Genomic DNA, 18,825 nt, shown 5'->3' on the forward strand with positions numbered 1-18,825 from the left:
CGCCGGCCTTATCTGCCAATTTTTAAAAATTAAATCTTACCTATGCGATGATAACTGCGTAGAGATAATAATATGTTAACTAGCTAGATTGTGGTGATCCTTACAAAATGCATACACAGACTCCACCGGCAGATTCGGCATCGAGATGTCTCACCGGAAGTTCCCCCAGACACGGGTCCCTGGGCTTTCTGCCAGGAAAACGCAGCTTCCCCAGGGATGACTCATGCAAGCCCGGACACCTCACTGCCTTCCTGGGCCACGAGGACGGCCTGACTCACATCATGCCGGACGACGCCAGCCGGGCTCCAAGGGGAGCAACAAGGAACTTGGAGAGGCTCCGACCACCGTGGAGACACCGCTCACAGTGCTCATAAGCATCGTGGGCTGCGTGGAAACCCCTCGAGGCCTTCACACCTTCGAGACCCTCTTTGCTGACCATATCAGCCTGAGTGCAAAAGGTGCTTTTACAAGAACTGGCAGAAGTGGAAGAAGAAAGGCCTTCAGACAGCTTTGGCAGCATGAAGGAGGACTGCCTGGTCATCCCCATCACAGCCCATGTGCAGATGCACCTGCTGCCTCCACAGCAGGGGACGGCCCACCTGACGGAGATCCAGGTGAATGGCAGCACCATGGCTGGGCCAGCGAATGGCTGGAGCAGCAGATCCCGGAGAGCCAAGTGGTCAGGACGAGACGACTGATGTCATTGGCGTGACCAAGGGCAAAGGCTACAAAGAGTTCACCAAGAAGCTGCAGCACCAGACCCAGCTAGGGCTGTGCAGAGTCACCTGTACTGAGGAGTGGCACCCTGCACTGGGGGCCTTCTCCATGGTGTGGGCTAGGCAGGAAGGCTACCATCAGTGCACAGAAATCAACAAGATCTACAAAATCGGGCAGGGCTACCCCGCTGTGGACAGCAGGCCGATCAAGAACACCCTCCACCCACCACGACCTGTCCGACAGGGGCATCGATCCTCCGGGTGGCTTTGTGCATTACAGTGAAGTGACCAGTGACTTTGTCGTGCTGAAAGGCTGTGTGGTGGGACCAAGAAGCGAGTGCTCACCCTCCGCAAGTCCCTGCTGGTGCAGACCAGGTGGCAGGCCCAGGAGAAGATTGACCTTAAGCCCAACGACACCACCTCCAAGTTTGGCCATGGCTGCTTCCCGACTGTAGAGGAGAAGAAGGCATTCATGGGACCACTTAAGAAAAATAGGATCTTGGGGCCGGCACTGTGGAGCAGCAGATTAAAGCCCTGGCCAGAAGCATCGGCATCCCATATGGGTGCCAGTTCTATTCCCAGCTACTCCACTTCTGATCCAGCTCTCTGCTGTGGCCTGGGATAGTAGTGGAAGATGGCCCAGGTTCTTGGGCCTCTGCACCCACACGGGAGGCCTAGGGGAGGCTTCTGGCTCCTGGCTTTAGTTTGGCGCAGCTCCAGCTGTTGCAGCCATCTGGGGAGTGGACCAGAGGATGGAAGACCTCTCTCTCTCTCTGTTTCTACCTCTCTCTGTAACTCTGTCTTTCAAATAAATAAAATAAATTTAAAAAAAAAGAAAGATAGGATCTTAAAGGAAGAAGGAGGGTAATATTGGGAACAGATTGTGCTGCTGGTGGCATTGCAATAAAGTGACTTTCCAGTGACTATACACACACACACACACACATAGATAAAAATATCAAGTTGTGGGGCTAGCATTGTGGCATGGCAGATTAAGACACTGCCTTATTTCGTATGGGCACCAGTTTGAGTCCTGGCTGCTCCACTTTCAGTCCAGCTCCCTGCTAGTGCACCTGGGAAAGGAACAGCTAATGGCCCCAGTGCTTGGGCCCCACACCCATGTGGGAGACCCAGATGGAGTTCCAGGCTCATGGCTTCCACCTGGTCCACCCCAGCCAATGAAAACATTTCAGAAGTGAACCAGCAGATGAAAAATAAATCTCCCTCTCTCTCTTTCTTTCTCTCTCTCTATCTCTGTAATTTTGTCTTTCAAAAAAACTAAATAAATCCTTTTAAAAATATATCAAGTTGTACCCCTTGGTACCCCTTGTACCCCTGGATAGGAAGTAGAGCAGCCAGAACTTGAACTGGATGTCTGTGGTGCTGGCATCCCATACAGATGCTGGTTTGAGTCCCAGCCGCCCCACTTCCCATCCAGCTCTTTGCTATGGCCTGGGAAAACAATAGAAGACGGCCCAAGTCCTTGGGCCCCTGTACCTGCTTTGCAGTCCTGGAAGAAGCTCTTGGTTCCTGGCTTCAGATGGGCCCAGCTGCAGCCATTGTGGCCATTTGGGGAGTGAACCAGTGTATGGAAGACCTTTCTCTCTCTCGCTCTCGCTCTCTGCCTCTTTGTAACTCTGCCTTTCAAATAAATAATTAAATCTTTTTTAAAAAATTTTTAACATGTAAACATAAAGTGAGTTGTGTTGAAATCACTAACCTTTGATTCCAGGCTTGATATCCTTTCTCAATAAACAGAAAAAGTACTCTCTGTATGCAATGGCTCTGGCAGGTTAAAGCAATCACCGGTCAAAGTCAAAGACATTTAAGTTACCATGGGCCAATAATCAATAGCCATTGAATGTTCTTAGAAGAATATTTCAAGTCTCTAAAACCAATGTACTTTGAGGCCTTAGCCCTTCTGTTCTATATATTCTAGAAATTTAGTCTTAGAAACACTAAACTCTGGATATTTCTGTTCATCAGATTTGACCCAGTATCAGTCTTCTGGCTGCTCAGACCACATCCATGTGTTCATCTACTAAACAGAAGTTTCTAAAAAGATTTTTGAACTTTTATAAATGAAACTCATGCATCAATAAAGTACTTTTAAAAATATAAACTTAGAGGCAGAGGTTTGGCCCAGCAGTTAAGAAACCAGGTAAATGGCCAGCATTGTGGCATGGTGGATTAAGCCACACCTGCCACACCAGCATCCCATATGAATACCAGTTCACAACCCAGCTGCTCCACTTTCAATCCAGCTGCCTGCTAAAATGCCTGGGAAAGCAGAAGATGGCCCAAGTACTTGTGCCCCTGCCACCCACATCAGCAAACCAGGTCTGGCTTTTGGCCCAACTCCAGTGGTTTTGGCCATTTAGAAAATGAACCAGTGGATGGAAGATCTTTCTCTATCTTTCCCTCTCTCTCTCTCTCTCTCTCTTTCTCCCCCCCCCCGCCCCTTTTAAAATAAATTTTAAAAGACACTAGTCTCCATATCAGACTACCTGGATTCAATACGCACCTCGAGCTGCGACTACGTTTTCTGCTAAGGCAGAGCCTGGGAGGCAGCAGGTGATGGCTCACATAGCTGAATTCCTTCTACCCACGTGGGCGACTCAGACTGAGCTGCTGGCACCTGTCAGGGGCTGCTGCAGGCATTCATGGAGTGCTTGCCTCTCTCTCTCTCTCTCTCTCTCTCTCCCTCATAAGCCATTAAATATTAATAATAATAATAATAATAATAATCTTTAAAGAAAATAAAAATGTAAACTTAGAAATTTCCTGAGAACCCATCCTTTGAAGAACTTAAAATTTATTTGCACACAAGCAGTTTAAAAATTACAGCTCCTCTCTCTCGCTCTCTCTCTCGCTCTCTCTCCCTCCCTCCCTCCCTCCTTCTCCTGAGAAATTTTTCAACAGTTTCTAAGGTGAAAAGGGACAAGAAATTTCTGCTTGTCTCTGATAAAAGCAATGTGAGTGCGTTCGAAATGACACGTTAGAAACGTTCCTACGTGTGTGCCGTGCTCAGCTGGTGTTTGTGTAAGAAAACTTCATATTTACATTCCAAGAGCTCCAAATATTAACAGCACACTGTGTGGTAAAAGTCTTGGGTGACTTCCTAAATACACAGAGAGACGTTTGAAGTGGGCGTCGCGAGAAGGAATGTGGCCGTTGGGTGCTGCTGTGCAGAAGAGAGGCTGTGTTGCTGCACACAGGGCACTTCCTTGTTCACAGCCACATTGGTGGATGATCCCAGTGATGTTGTAAGCATTTTATATCCTAATATGATAGCATGTTGTTTATAGATAACATCTTACTGTGTTTGTCATGTTTTAGGCAAATTTGTTAGAGGTTTAGAGGGGATATGTATCATATAATACTTTTTCCCATTTAAACTGACTTTCACAAGCAGATTATTGAACTTAAACAAAAAATGTCAGTGTAAAAATTCAAGCAGGAGCCAGCATTGTGGTGCAGTAGGTTAATCCTCTGCCTGCAGTGCCAGCATGCCATATGGGCACCACTTTGAGTCCCAGCTGCTCCACTTCCAATCCAGCTCTCTGCTATGGCCTGGGAAAGCAGAAGAAGATGGTCCAAGTCCTTTGGTCCCTGTACCCAAGTGGAAGACCTGGAAGAAGCTCCTGGCTCTTGGCTCCTGGCTTCGGATCATCTCCAGCTGTTACAGCCATTTGGGGAGTGAACCAGCAGATGGAAGACCTTTCTCTCTCTCTCTCTCTCTCTCTCTCTCTGTAACTCTACCTCTCAAATAAATAAATAAAGTCTTTTTTTAAAAATAATAATTCAAACACCTCAGGGCCACGTTATGACACAATGGGTTATCCAGTCCCTCTCTAATGTTCCTGGGAAGGCTGCAGAAGACAGCGCAGGTGCTTGGACCCCTGCCACCCGCATGGGTGACCCAAAATGGAATACCACATTCCTGGTTGTGGCCTGGTCCAGCCACAGCTGTTGCAGCCATTTGGGGAGTAAACCACTGGGTGAAAGATTTCTCTCCCTCTGTCTCACTCTCCCTCTCTTTCTGTAACTCTGCCTTTCAAATAAATAAAATAAATCTTTAAAAAAATAATCCAGAGGCCAGCACTGTCGTGCAGAAGGTTAAAGCCCCAATCTGCAGCTCCAGCAACCCATATGGGTGCCGGTTTGAGTCTCAGCTGCTACACTTCCGATCCAGCTCCCTGCTAATGCGCCTGGGAAAGCAGCAGAGGATGGCCCAAGTCCTTGGGCTCCTGCACCCACATGAAAAACCCAGAGGAGGCCCCTGGTTCCTGGCTTCAGATCGGCTCACCTTCAGCCGTTGTGGCCATTTGGGGAACTGGCGCCCATATGGGATGTCGGCACTGCAGGCGGCAGCATTACCTGCTACGCCACAGTGCTGGCCTCTCCTAATTGTATTTTTCACCTGTTATCAGACCTCTCTATCCTCCCTGCTCCCTACCTTTCCTAGTTTCTGGCGATCGCTATTCTGTTTTCTGTCTTTACGAGCTCAACGGTTTTGGCTTCCACAAATGAGGGAGGACATGCAAATATTTCTCTGTCTGTGCCTGATGTATTTCACTGAACATGATGTCCTCCAGTTCCATCTACATTCCTGTAAACCACCGTTTCATTCTTTTTCAGGGCTGAATTTTATATATATATATATATATATACACATATATATTTATAATTACATATATACATATATATATATAATGGAATTCGTGTGGGCTCGGCAACACAGCTTTAGCAGTCAGAGAGAGCTGGGGCACAAAGGGCCATGCAGGTTCCATTCTCACATGGTATCCCGTGGTCAGATGTTTAGCCCCTGCCAGAGTCCGAATAACAAACGAGGAACCATTTCTCGAAGTTGCGGTGGTTGTTAACGGAGGAGGACGTGGATTTCCTCTGACTCCATCGGGACTTCCACCATCGCTTCCCCAGGCCCCAGCAGCACCAGTTGGGCCACCGCCCTCCAGCACCTTCAGATCCCGTAGCAGCAGAGCTATCTGTGTGGCAGGCAGGATCCACCCAAAGCCCCCTTTTACTCCAAGCTCTTAGCAAAGCTGATGGTTTTATGTATTTATCTGAAAATCTAAAAATCCTAACCTGTCCATTTTTTTAAATCTGTTCAGAGAAGTTAAGGAGCAGCAGCCAACCCCACTCTAACTGAACCTCTGTCCCCATAATACTATTTTCAAGTTCAGTGGCACTTCATATAATAATAATGATTATTATAATCATTCATGCAACTGTTTCATGACCGAAAGCCAAAGCCCACCCGTTTTCCATCCCCTTGTGGCACCTGGATCATCAACATCTTTCAACGCAATGAGAAAAAATGATCAACTATGGATTCTCACCCTTTCAGTCATTTCTGGTACTAAATACCACATCAGTGTGGCAGCCAGAATCCAATTGCAAATAACAGATGCCACCCTAGTTCGTTCAAGCAGAAATATGTTTCAAATAATTAGGAACTTACAAGACAAAATTAATGAGATGACTGGAATAGCAAATACTCAGCTAAGTCTCTTGGAATGAGTTTTTGAACAACACTGTGAATCAGGCCTGCCAAGGAATCTGGTATCACGGCCAAGATCAAGAGTGGGGCATTAGGGGGCCGGCGCTGTGGCATAGCAGGTAAGGCCGCTGCCTGCAATGCCGGCATCCCATATGGGTGCCAGTTCGAGTCCCGGCTGCTCCACTTCCAATCCAGCTCTCTGCTACAGCCTGGGAGAGCAGTAGAAGATGGCCCAAGTCCTTGGGCCCCTGCACCTGCGTGGGAGACCCGGAAGAAGACCCAGAAGGAGACTCCTGGCTTCTGACTTCGGATCGGCCCAACTCCAGCTGTTGTAGCCGATTAGGGAGTGAACCAGCAAATGGAAGACCTCTCTCTCTCTCTCTCTCTCTCTCTCTCTGCCTCTCCTTCTCTCTGTGTGTAACTCTTTCAAATAAATAAATAAATCTTAAGGGGGTGGGGGGGCACTGGGAAGTCATTTCCTTAACAGTGACTCCAAAACCACCTCTCTTCCACCTCTATCCGTGCTTTGTAAAATGGATGGGTCACACTTCATTATTACCACCAATGCTGTCCAGAATTCCACTGTATGCATCAACTGTAGTTGCCTAATTGCTTCCTATTCCCTACTATTAGAAACAGAACTATTAAAAAAAAAAAGCCTTCACTGAAAAAAAATGTTAAGTATGTGAGGTAATGAGTTTGTTAATTAGCTTTATATAATCATCCCATAATGAAAACATATATTACGATATTATATTTTATCCCATAAATGCATAATATACACAAGTATTATCTGACAACAAAAATCTTAAATTCAAATATTTTTTAAAAAATGGATGCTTCAGAAGTGCTGAGACTGCTGCAGCCACTGGCGTGGAAAAGCAGACTGACCTTGTCGGGAGAGACAGGAAGCAGGAGAACCACAGCTTCTGCGCCCTTCCTCTCCCGCCGCTTCCTACCCCGGGGCCAGCAGCTTGCAGAAACTAGCTTATGTCAGGGAGTTTGAGAAATGCTGTCTTATCTTTCCAGATGACAGGAGATGGACAGGCACACTCTGACAGAGTGAGAATGGAATTAAATGAGCAATGTGTAAGACTTATCCAAGCATCTGCGACAAGGAGACCCCCATGAGTGGGATGGTGACAGTGACTCAGGAAAGGCAGCGCAGTGCAGGAAATGAGGAGGCATTAGTGGACCGTGAGAAATGAGCTTAGGGAAAAGAAGTGGATACAGCAGACTCTGGGGAACCAGCAAGATTATCTGGCCCATAGCACTACCTGAGTTCAGGGTTACACAGGGAAACCCCAAGAGTCAGGCCTCCCCGGTGCCTGGCGGAGGCGGAGGCTCAGGCTCCACCCCGGCTGCAGAATAAATGTGGGTGCCACAGAGAGTGGGACTTCCGGGAGACAGGGGAGCAGCAGAGCCTTGCCTGTGCCCCACAGCCCCTGCCCCGGCTGGGTGACCACCGCCGTCTCTCCTCCAAGTAAGTGCCCTACCCAGTGCTGGGCAGCCTTGAGCCAAGGGCAGCTGCCAAGGACAAGGAGCACTGAGGAGCAGGGGCAGATCGGGTCCACGCAGGGTCCTGGAGCCTCTGTGAGTGTCGGCAGCTGGTTCCTGGCCCTGGGCGTAGCAGGAAAGAGTCCAAGGATGTCCACTGCTGCCTTTGCAGAGACGGGATCCCGACGCAGCCAGCCCAGCTGGACAGGGAGAAGGGCTGGGGAGGGGACAGGGGACAGGCGACAGCTTCTGCCTCAGGGAAGAGCCAGGCTGGTGTGCGAGTAGCTTTGCTGTGAGGGCTGTGGGGATGGTACCGCATGCATGTTTACAATGTGTCTGACAGGACGGGTGTGTGGGGAGAAGTGTTAGAGTGAGGGGTGGGTGGCGTGTGCATCAGTGTGTCCGCGTGTGGGGTGTGAACAGGTGGACGTCACTGTGGTCAGGGCCTCTCAGGTTCACGTCTATGTGGTCCCCATCCCAGAACACACAGGTGCAGCTACCAGCATCCTCCTTTATGGCTGCCGTCTGCCCGGCGCCCACACACAACATATAACACACATACACACGCACACTCACGCACAGGCACACACACTCTAATCAAAAACAATAATAAACCATTTCTGGAAGGCCAAGGTGAGCTGTCTGGCCACAGTCCCAAACCTCCGTGACTCAAAAGACTGCCCTCCTAACTTCCCCAGCCCCCACTGGGCACCAGCCGTGTCTTGGGGGAGCACAGACAAAGACGCCTTCTCATGCGGTGCGCGAGAGGTTAGAAATTCTGAGAAACATGCACACACTTACCAAGACCAAGATCATCAAGGCTTTTCCTATGAACAGAGGAGGCCAAAGCTGGGAGGGGCTACCTCAACAGGTGGTGAGTTCCCCATCACTGCAGCTACTCAGACTGCCCAGCACCCTTCTAAAATGTCAGCCGTAAGACCCAATCCTTGTCATATCCACATGTTGGTCACTGTCCCACCCTAAATGTCACTTTGAATCCTGACTCACCACAAGTTTCTCTGAGCAAGGGCAGCACAGGGAAATGTCATAGAAGGAATTCAAGCTGAGGCTTGCAAAATACAACATGGTTTGTTTTTAACTTTTTATTTATTTTCAATTCATTTCAAAGGCAGACAGACTATCTGCTGGTTCACCTCGCAAATGTCCCCAACAACCAGGGCTGGGCCAGGCTGAAGCAGGAAGACCAGAACTCCATTCAGGGATGCTACATGGGTAGCAGGGGTCCAAGTGCTTGAGCATCACCTGCTGCCTCCCCGGGTGTGCATTAGCAGGAGGCAGAGTAGCCAGGACTCAAATCAGGCATTCTGATACGAGCTGCAGGCATCCCAAGTGGCATGTTAGCCACTGCATTCGGCACCTACCCCTGAACGAGGCTGTAATAGAATGAGTAGAAACATCCCCTACAGCGGTGCCCCATGGCCACACACGGAAGCCAAGGGAACAGGGTGTACAGAGGCAAGCCAGCTGGGGTACCCAATCACAGGTGCCCAGGTTAGGGAAAAGAAAGCAACTGGTGCAGGTGCCAGGATCCCAAAGCATGATGCACGTAGGCAGTATTATCACGAGTAGCCCTGTCACTCTGTGGCATTCCAGCCCCACCACTCACCGTACTCACCGTTACACAGCAGCTCGAGACAGTCCCTGGTGCTGCCCGGTCTCCATCTAGAGGGTACAGAGGGGTCCACGTCCCAGCAGCTGCTCAACCCCTCACTCTGGAGAACAACCCAAAGTGCAGACCTGGTGTCTCTGCATGGGAGGGAGGCTCCAGAGACAGGGCCAGAGCATTGGAAATAGTAGGGAACCCATAGAATTTGGAGTCAAGAGCCAAGTCCCTCAAGTCCAGGGACTCAGTCCTGCCACTACCTCAGTATTACTTTAAACAGATTACTTCATCTCCCCGAGCTTCAGGCTCATCTGTAAGAAGAAGATTCAGGGCTGGCGCTGTGGCATAGAAGGTAAAGCCACCGCCTGCAGTGCCTGCATCCCATATGGGTGTTGTTTTGAGTCCTGGCTGCTCCATTTCTGATCCAGCTCTCTGTTATGGCCTGGGAAAGCAGTGGAAAATAACCCAAGTCCTTGGGCCCCTGTACCCATGTGGGAGACCCAGAAGAAGCTCCTGGTTCCTGGTTTTGGATCGGCACAGCTCCAGCCATTGTGGCCATCCAGGGAGTGAACCAGCAAATAGAAGACTTTCTCTCTCTCTCTCCCTCCCTCCCTCTCTGTAATTCTGCCTTTCAAAAAAATAAATCCTTAAAAATAAAAAATATACTCTCTCCCTTGATTTTAGTATAGGCTGCACAAAAAGTGTTTTGCTTGACTACAGAAATGTTGGCTATTCCTAAGTAATTTTTCTGTCTTGGCTGTGCCACTGGATCCAGCTTGGAGTGATGACTCTGGACAACCAAACCGCCCTGCCTGAATTCCTCCTCCTGGGGTTCTCCGACCTCAGGTTGTTGCAGGGCCCCCTGTTCTGGGTGGTGCTTCTGGTCTACCTGGTCACCTTGCTGGGCAACTCCCTGATCATCCTGCTGACTGGGGCCAGTCCTGCCCTGCGGGCGCCCATGTACTTCTTCCTACGCCACCTCTCGCTGGTGGAGCTCCTCTATACCACAGACATTGTGCCCAGGACTCTGGCTGATCTGGCCTCCCCGAAGCCCCGAGCCATCTCCTTCCAGGGCTGTGCAGCCCAGATGTATGTCTTCATCGTCCTGGGCATAGCAGAGTGCTGCCTGCTCACGGCCATGGCCTACGACCGCTACGCCGCCATCTGCCGGCCCCTGCACTATGCCACCCTCATGAGCCAGCAGGCCTGTGTGGCCATGGTGGGCATCTCCTGGCTCATGGGCATCATCACGGCCACCACCCACTCCTCCCTCATCTTCACTCTGCCTTTCCCTGGGCACCCGGTCATCCCACACTTCCTCTGCGACATCCTGCCAGTACTGAGGCTGGCGAGTGCCGGCAAGCACAGGAGCGAGATCTCCGTGATGACAGCCACTGTGGTCTTCATCATGGTCCCCTTCTCTCTCATTGTCACCTCCTATGCCCGCATCCTGAGAGCCATCCTGGCCATGGCCTCCCCCCGGAGCCGCCGCAAGGTCTTCTCCACCTGCTCCTCCCACCTGCTTGTGGTCTCCCTCTTCTTCGGGACAGCCAGCATCACCTACATCCGGCCCGGGGCAGGGTCCTCCGTGACCACAGACCGCGTGCTCAGTCTCTTCTACACAGTCATCACACCCATGCTCAACCCTGTCATCTACACACTCCGGAACAAGGAGGTGACAGGGGCCCTGCGCCACATAGTGATGAGGCCGACCCCCCTACCCTGATAGGCTCCAGGGTGTCTCCTCACTCCCTGACCACTCCTCCTCCCAGCCTTCTGGTGCTGGACTTAACCTCAGCCTAATAGAAACCATGCAGAAAGTGCTGGAGTTAAAACAAATACTCTGTATCTTACTCCATAGTCCACACCTCAGAGCATGGATTATTAGGACAGGAGTGGAAGCAATGCTGCTTTGGGGAAAGGACATGCAGTACCTTCTAGATTGTTCTGGATTCCTGAGAGAGGTGGCTCCCATGACTACTCCAAGGTGGTAGCTAGAAGACCACATCTGTCAGGAAGGCAGATGACTGTGACCTTACAAACCAACTAGGTGACCTACCCAGAGCCTCTGGGGAGTTCTGCCTGGCCCTGCTCTCCCACTTTCTTCACCTGCGCCTGAGTCTTGCTCTGCCCAGTGGCACATCTGGTCAGCTCTTAGGCTTCAGGAAAGGCAGTGCCTGAGGGTTCTGATCAGAAGGTTCTCTCTTCCTGACAACTCCCATGCAAAAGGATCCGGGTTAGACATGAGGGAAAACTGTCAGGAGATCCTATGACCTGTCTCCCAGAAGCCAGCAGCAAGAAAGCGTGAGAGCAAAGCACGCTCACCCTCTGCACTGAGCTGCCTGCCCCTTGCCCACAGCTCCTCCACCGAGGTTTCTGCTCCCGGATTTCCACGAGCATCTTCCTCTTCCGTAACTGGTGAGCAGCAGGTGGGTGGTGTGAAAGGACAGTTCTTCGCGGCCATGCCCCTCTGGGCACACCGCACACCGTTATCACCTCCCCGTTCTCCAGATAAGCACTCTCAGAAGCTCTGGCTCCCAGTGAGGATCCACAACACCCCACCAATGACATGAGCCACTCAGGAATCAGTGGAGACCCAGTCTTCTTCCCCACATTCCCTCTGACCTCAGGCAGTTCTCATCCCTCAGACACACTGCTCTTGTGCTCAGGAGTGACTCAGTCATAGGAACCAACGTGTCCCCTCTAGCCCACCTCTGCCTCCCCTTCTCAGCTCAGTTCCCCGCCCCCAGGCCTGCCTTTTCACAAGCTGTTCTGCCAGAAACTCCCCATGCATCTTACCCAACATGCCCACAGGCAAACTCCTACTCATCCTGTAAGACCTAACTCAAGAAAATCCTCTGAAATGTGTTGTCTGATACATCCCATTACTCCTCCTTTATGCCACCACTGTTACGAGGAATTACAATTCTTCCAGAGTCATAATTCTCCAGGTGTCTTCACTCACCTGAAGGTGGGGAAAGAGGCCCCCGCTCCCATCATTCCCGATGTAATTTCTTTGACGTGTCACTAAGTAGGATCATGGTCAGAGTCATTTCATAAGCCCTTGTTCTGACTCCTGGTGAGCTTCAGAAATACCAGTCCAGCCAAGGCTGCCTAAGCCATGGAGCCTGCTCCTCCTTTGAAATGGTCTTCAGGAATCCTCTTCCCTGCACTCCCACCTCTGAGTTCTGATGGCGCCACCGTGGCTGAGTAGACAGGAGGGCTCCTGGGGCATCACCGTCCTCCTCCCAACCTGTGCCATCAGCATGGTTCCCTACAGCCTTCACCACACCCCAGACCAGGCGAAGCCCTCAGCCATCTGAGTAGGATGGGTGAGTCCTGGAGAATGGACACTTGACCCTCACTGTGGCCACCCCGCCTCTGACCCTCTTTCAATGTTTGGAGAACTCCCCACTTTAGGAGGATGGTGTGGGGGCAGGAAATTGGCCTAGCAGTTAATTCTCTAGGTGGGACAGCCATAACCCATACCCGAGTGTCTGAGTTTATTACCAGCTCCAGCTCCTGACTCCAGCTTCCTTCTAATGTAGACCCTGGGAAGCAGCACAATGGCTCCGCTAGCTGGTCTCTTACCCATGCCCGGATGTACTTCTTGTTCTTCACTCCTGCCCAGCCCAGTCCCAACCATTGCAAGCACTTGGAGCATGAACCAGTGGATGGAAGATATTTCCCCCTCTCCCCTCTCCCCTCTCCCCTCTCCCCTCTCCCCTTCCCCTCTGCCTCTGCCTCTCTCAAAAAAATGTTTAAAAGAACAGGGAAAGGGAGGAGGAGAAAGAAAAATGGAAGAAGCACCATGCCCTGGAGAGAGACCACATTACCTGGAGGGGCTAGGAGTGCTTCCCAGCTCCCCAGATCTGTGCCTGACTGAGGGGCTGGTGCCCAGGTGTGGCAAGGGGCAGCAGGCTCCCTCAGGCCACAGCAGAGAAAGCTGCAAGGACAAGGTGCTGGCCTAGCAGTGGCGTCTAATCCTGCTGGCTGCACTAGTGTCCTCCTGACTACCCAGCCACATTGAGGAGTTACTCCTGGAAATTCAGCCCCTGAATAGTCTCCAGCCCTCCCAACCACTCAGTGAGCTACCCCATATCTAATTATTTTTCTGCTTCGTCATCTAGGCAAGGATTCTGCTGCTGACCAGAACTTTGACTGATCTAGGTGTGGTGGCTGGGGTCCCCAGAGGAAAATCCTAACCCTGGTGTACAAGGAATGAAGTGGTCTAGGCCCTGTTTGGAGAGATGAGCTAAAGGGAACTTGGGGTCAGAGAGCATCCCCAGACCACACAGACAGGGTCAGGCAGCCCAGAGCTGCATGGGTCTCCACACTCAGAAAATAACTGGTAACATCCTTGTCCCCATGGGACTCACGGTCTGCGGCAGGTGGGGGTGAGGGAATGGCATGGAGAGAAAACCAACCAGTAGAAAACAGATGCGAGCAACGATAAAGATGGGTAGACATGGATTTGGAAAGTTAATAATACCAATTCGAGGGACCCCTGAGTTACAGCCCAGCAGGTTAAGCCACCACCTGTCATCCCAACATTCCATATGGGCCCCTGCATCCAGGTGGGAGACCTGGGGGAAGCTCCTGGCTCCTGGCTTCAGCCAGGCCCAGCCCTAGTTATTGCAGCCATTTGGGGAGTTGACCAGCATATGGAAGACTTCTCTATGTCTCTCCTCTCTCTGTAACTCTTTCAAATAAATAAGTAAATCTTTTTAAAAATATATTTTTATCGATAATTGGCACACAGTTTTTTCTGTATTCATAATGTGTACACAGTATTAGGTTGTGTGTTTGAATAATGGCTCAACACCTCTTGATCAAGACCTTTAGTACTGGGGCCCACGCTGTGGTACAGCAGGTTAAGCTACCGCATGCAATGCAGCATCCCACATCAGAGCACCAGTTCAGGTCCCAGCTGCTCTGCTTCAGATCCAGCGCCCTGCTACTGAGCCTGGGAAAGCAGCAGAAGATGGCCCAAGTGCTTGGGCCCCTGCCACCCACAGCAGAGACCCTGACAGAGTTCCAGGCTCTAGGGTATAACCTGGCCCAGAACCAGCTATCGTGGCCTTTTTGAGAATGAATGAGCAGATGGAAGATCTCTCCATCACTCTGCCTTTCAAATAACTTAAAAAAATCTTTAGCACTGATTTCTTAAAATGACTCATGGTTAATATTTTTTTTTGACAAGCAGGCAGAGTGGACAGAGATAAGAGTCAGAAAGAAAGGTCTTCCTTCCGTTGGTTCACCCTCCAATGGCCGCTGCAGCCGGCGCACCACGCTGATCCGAAGCCAGGAGCTTTTTTGAAGAAGGGGATTCTATCATTTGGGACAACATGAATGAACCTAGAGGACATTATGTTTAGTGAAATAAACTGGATACAGAAAGACCACATGGTCTTCCTTATATAAGGAATTGGAAAAAGTTGAACTCATAAAAGCATACAGTAGAATGGCGGTTACCAGAGACTGTGGAGGGAAGTGGGGGAATTGAGGAGATTTTGGCCAAAGAATACAACACTTCAGTTAGAAGTGTTGGGGTGCAGGGCCCAAGCACTTGGGCCATCCTCCACTGCACTCCCGGGCCACAGCAGAGAGCTGGACTGGAAGAGGGGCAACCGGGACAGAACCCGGTGTGCCAGCACCACAGGTGGAGGATTAGCCTAGCGAGCTGCGGTGCTGGCCTCATGGTTAATATTAAGAGAACTACTCATAGAAGTAAGCAACAAACATGTAAAACTTTTAAGATTTATTTATTTGAGACCTTTCTGTCTCTCACTGTCCACTCTGCCTGTCAAAAATAAAAATAATAATAAAAGATTTATTTATTTGAAAGAGTAACACAGAGAGAGGAGAGGCGGGGGCGGGGGGAGTCTTCCATCCACTGGTTGGTTCACTCTCCAACTGGCTGCAACAGCCAGAGCTGCGCCCATCTGAAGTCAGGAGCTTCCCATAAAATCTGTTTCAAAGTCGTTCAGTTTTCTAACAGTTGAAATGATATATAGGAGCCAGCGCTGTGGCACAGCAGGTAAAGCTGCCGCCTGCAGTGCCAGCATCCCATATGGGGACCAGTTGGAGTCCTGGTTGCTCCTCTTCCAATCCAGCTCTCTACTATGGCCTGAGAAAGCACTAGAATATGGCCCAAGTCCCTGGGCCCTTGCACCCACATGGGAGACCTGGAAGAAGCTCCTGGCTCTTGGCTTCGAATCAATGCAGCTCCAGCCATTGCAGCCAATTGGAGAGGGAACCAGCGGATGGAAGATCTCTCTCTTTCTCTCTCTCTCTCTCTCTCTCTCTCTGCCTCTGCAACTCTGCCTTTCGAATAAATAATCTTTTAAAAAATGATACGTAAATAATCCACCAGTTCTTCCTTTTCTCTCCCTTAGACAATGGTGCTGTTTAAAACTCTTGAATTAGTGAAAGGATTTCATATCCAGTCTGAATTTTCATGTCAAGTATTTCATAATACAGTACTCCTTCCTGGAGCTGTAAAGTGCAGGTCTTGCCAGAGCAGTCAGCAGCTAGGGCTAGGCCAGGCCATAGCAGGAGCCAGGAACTCCACCCACATCTCCCACATGGGTGGCAGGGACCCAATTACTTGAGCCATCACTCCTGTCTCCCAGTGGGGCACATCAGCAGGAAGCTGGATCGGATGCAGAGGTGGGGCCCTATTCCAGGCACTTACGTGAGCTGCAGGTGTCCTGAGTGTGGTTTACCCCAGGGCACCACAGTGCCTACCCCTAGACTCCATCTCTTGATAGAGGTGAATAGCAAGAGCATATTGTCAAGTGCATGTGGGATGGGAGGGATCGTGGCAGAAACCTTTGGATAATACTATCAGAGACAGACTGTCACATTCACATGTCCGAGTGCCTGGTTCAAGTCCCAGCTCTGCTTCTGATCCAGCTTCCTCATTCCCCAGTTCTTTCCTAACAGCCTGTGGATCAAGTGTATGGAGTGGCAGGAAAGGAGACTGCGCACAAACCAAACAACAGGGGCTTCCGCTCACCGCTCACAGTCAACCTGGAACTGACTCTGCCATGTGGTTAAGGGCTCTGTCGGGGAGAAAGCTTCTCCCCCTGCTCCAGCGGCCACGCGGCCCACATAACTAGCTTCCCTAAACCCTAACAGCCAAGATACAGGCCTGTGACCTCTTCCCTAAACCCTAACAGCCAAGATACAGGCCTGTGACCTCAGCCCGACCTGGCAGTGGCGGCTTTCAATCAGGTGCAAGTGATGCAAAGAAGTTGGTGATTCACACTGAAGACGCCGGGGGGCTGTCAGGTCCCAGAAGCAGCAGCAGCAGCACAGTGCCCAGGAAGCCGCCAGCAGCCCCCCAACCAAACTGCCCTTGTGGGAGGAGCTCAGCTGCTTCTACAGGTTCCTAGGACTTCTCTGAGACTGTTTCTTCGGGACTCCTTTCAACTCTGTGAGCAGCCACGGTCAGCTCTTCTTCGCCCAGGATCATTCACCTGGCTCAGCCACGGCCCTAGACAATGGCCCATCTGACCCTTCCCGACCATCACCCTCACAGCCTGCACCAGGATTTCCTCTTCCAAATGCCCTCTCCCCCAGGCCCACACCCAGCTTCTCCCTCACCTCTCTCCCATCTGACACATTTTACACTTCCCAGCAACTTTAAGGGGTTTTCCTAGGGAGGAAGTCCTAAATGTTTGAGACATCTAAAAATCTCCGTGACAGTTACCACTGACGTTCACAGATAGTAGTGGCAATCACAACAGTGATGGAAATAGACTCCTTAGCCCTTCATTACCATGCGCTATGATAGTTTTTTATTTATGTACATATGTATTCAATAAATATTTACTAAATATCTATTATGTCCCAGCCACTAGCCAAGGCACCAGAAATACATTGGAGAATGAGACAGGCAGCATCCCTGCCCTGATGAAACACCACTGTTTGGTGAAAGGGAAAAAATTGCAAAGAAAGAAGCAAATTCCAGATAATGCTGAGAGATTATGTAGTAATGACTGGAGAGGGAGCAGGCATCCAGCCTCGCACTTAAAATGCCCACATCCCAAATCAAGAGATGCTGACCCCCCTCTCCTGACTCCGGCCTCTTGCTAACGCACACCCTGGGGGGCAGCAGTGATGGCTCAAGTTCTTCAGCCCCTGCCAGACACAGTGACGTGCTAAATGGAGTGCCGCTCTCAGCTCCGGCCCAGCCCATCCCCAGCAGCTGGAGTGCTCTCTCTCTACCTTGCAAATAATTTTTTTAAGATGACTAGGAAAGGCTATATTTAATCATTACAACAATTTTGTGCAACAGAGACTACAACGATAGCTTTACAGGTGAGGAAACTGAGGCATGGCCATGGCAAGAAACCTCCCAGGATCTCACAGCTGGCCAAACCCTGGGCCAAGTCAGCAGCCACTGTGCAACGTTGCTGACTACAGGCCAGCCTCTGGCCAGCCAGCCCCAAGAACTCCTTATTCTCTACTCCTACACTTCCCACCATGAGAAGGGACCCTACTAGACGCTTACATGCCCCCTATTCCCAAGGATCTCCCTCCCCGCCTTCCACATCCTCTCTGGCACTTACAGGTATGAAGGGTGGGGCTCTGCCCTACAAGGGCCCCCAGCACAGGAAACCACCGGGTCTCCCCAGCGGCTGCCTTCTTCCTGAACGGAGGTCACTGGAATTTTCTACTTGGATGCTCCCCTCTCCCTGCAGTTCCTGCCCTGCTCAGGCATCGCTGGGGTCAGGGTTGCCAGCTTTAACAAATGGAAATGCAGGACACCCGGTCAGATTTCAATCTCTGATAAATAACTTTTTAGTCTATGTCCCAAATACCTTCCCCAGGAAGACAAAGCAGTCTAGATCTCTAGCTGAATATTCCAAAGGACACCCTTGTACTAGAAACTGCCTGAAACTCACAGGTGTGCCCTGTATCTGCTTCCTCAGCTTAAACAAAACCAGAGTCTCGCCCTGTTTGGATAAAACACACTGGGAAGTGGGTGCCTCTTCTCAGAGTCCTCTGCCTCCTGAGAGCATGGCTAGCAACCCCCACCCCTACCCTTACCCCCACCCCTCCCTTCCCCACGTCACAGACCCCAGCCCTAAAAATTGTAGGGAAAAGGCATTCAACTGGGCTGTAAAACAATAAAAATTCCTGTGGAGGGCAATTTGGCAAAATGTTTCAAAAGCTCTAAAACCAGGCACACACTTTGGCCCAGCAATTCCATTTCTAGAAGTTTGTGCTAGGAAAGCCTGAGATATACAAAGGCACCAGTGCAATGATTTCTATTTCAGCAATATTCACAACCAAACACTCAACAGGAGACTGCTCAAAGTTATGATAGACCCCTAAAGTAGGATACCAGATAGATATTAAAATTGTGCTTTAGAAGTGGACTGATAAGGTACAACATTACAATGAGGTCTAACAAACTGGGGGAAAGCTACTGGGGGAAAGCTATTATGAAG

The 18,825-nt window shown here is 50.4% G+C and overlaps 1 protein-coding gene and 1 pseudogene across 1 annotated transcript; both read left to right on the forward strand.

Annotated features, from left to right (window-relative positions):
• Positions 1 to 14: 14 nt before the first annotated feature.
• Positions 15 to 2,201, forward strand: LOC127491026 (large ribosomal subunit protein uL3 pseudogene; annotated as a pseudogene).
• A 7,931-nt stretch (positions 2,202 to 10,132) lies between these two features.
• Positions 10,133 to 11,087, forward strand: OR10P1 (olfactory receptor family 10 subfamily P member 1). The gene has a single exon (XM_051845628.3). It carries the CDS (start codon positions 10,146 to 10,148, stop codon positions 11,085 to 11,087), a length of 942 nt encoding a protein of 313 aa, XP_051701588.1. The 5' UTR covers positions 10,133 to 10,145.
• The last annotated feature ends 7,738 nt before the right edge of the window (positions 11,088 to 18,825 follow it).

This window comes from Oryctolagus cuniculus, chromosome 11 (assembly GCF_051225735.1).
Source record: "Oryctolagus cuniculus isolate XC-2025 breed Fujian yellow rabbit chromosome 11, ASM5122573v1, whole genome shotgun sequence".
Lineage (NCBI taxonomy): Eukaryota > Metazoa > Chordata > Mammalia > Lagomorpha > Leporidae > Oryctolagus > Oryctolagus cuniculus.

Excerpts from the sequence above, each read along its gene's own strand:
- OR10P1 (XM_051845628.3), top strand. The coding sequence starts at position 10,146 with ATGACTCTGGACAACCAAACCGCCCTGCCTGAATTCCTCCTCCTGGGG.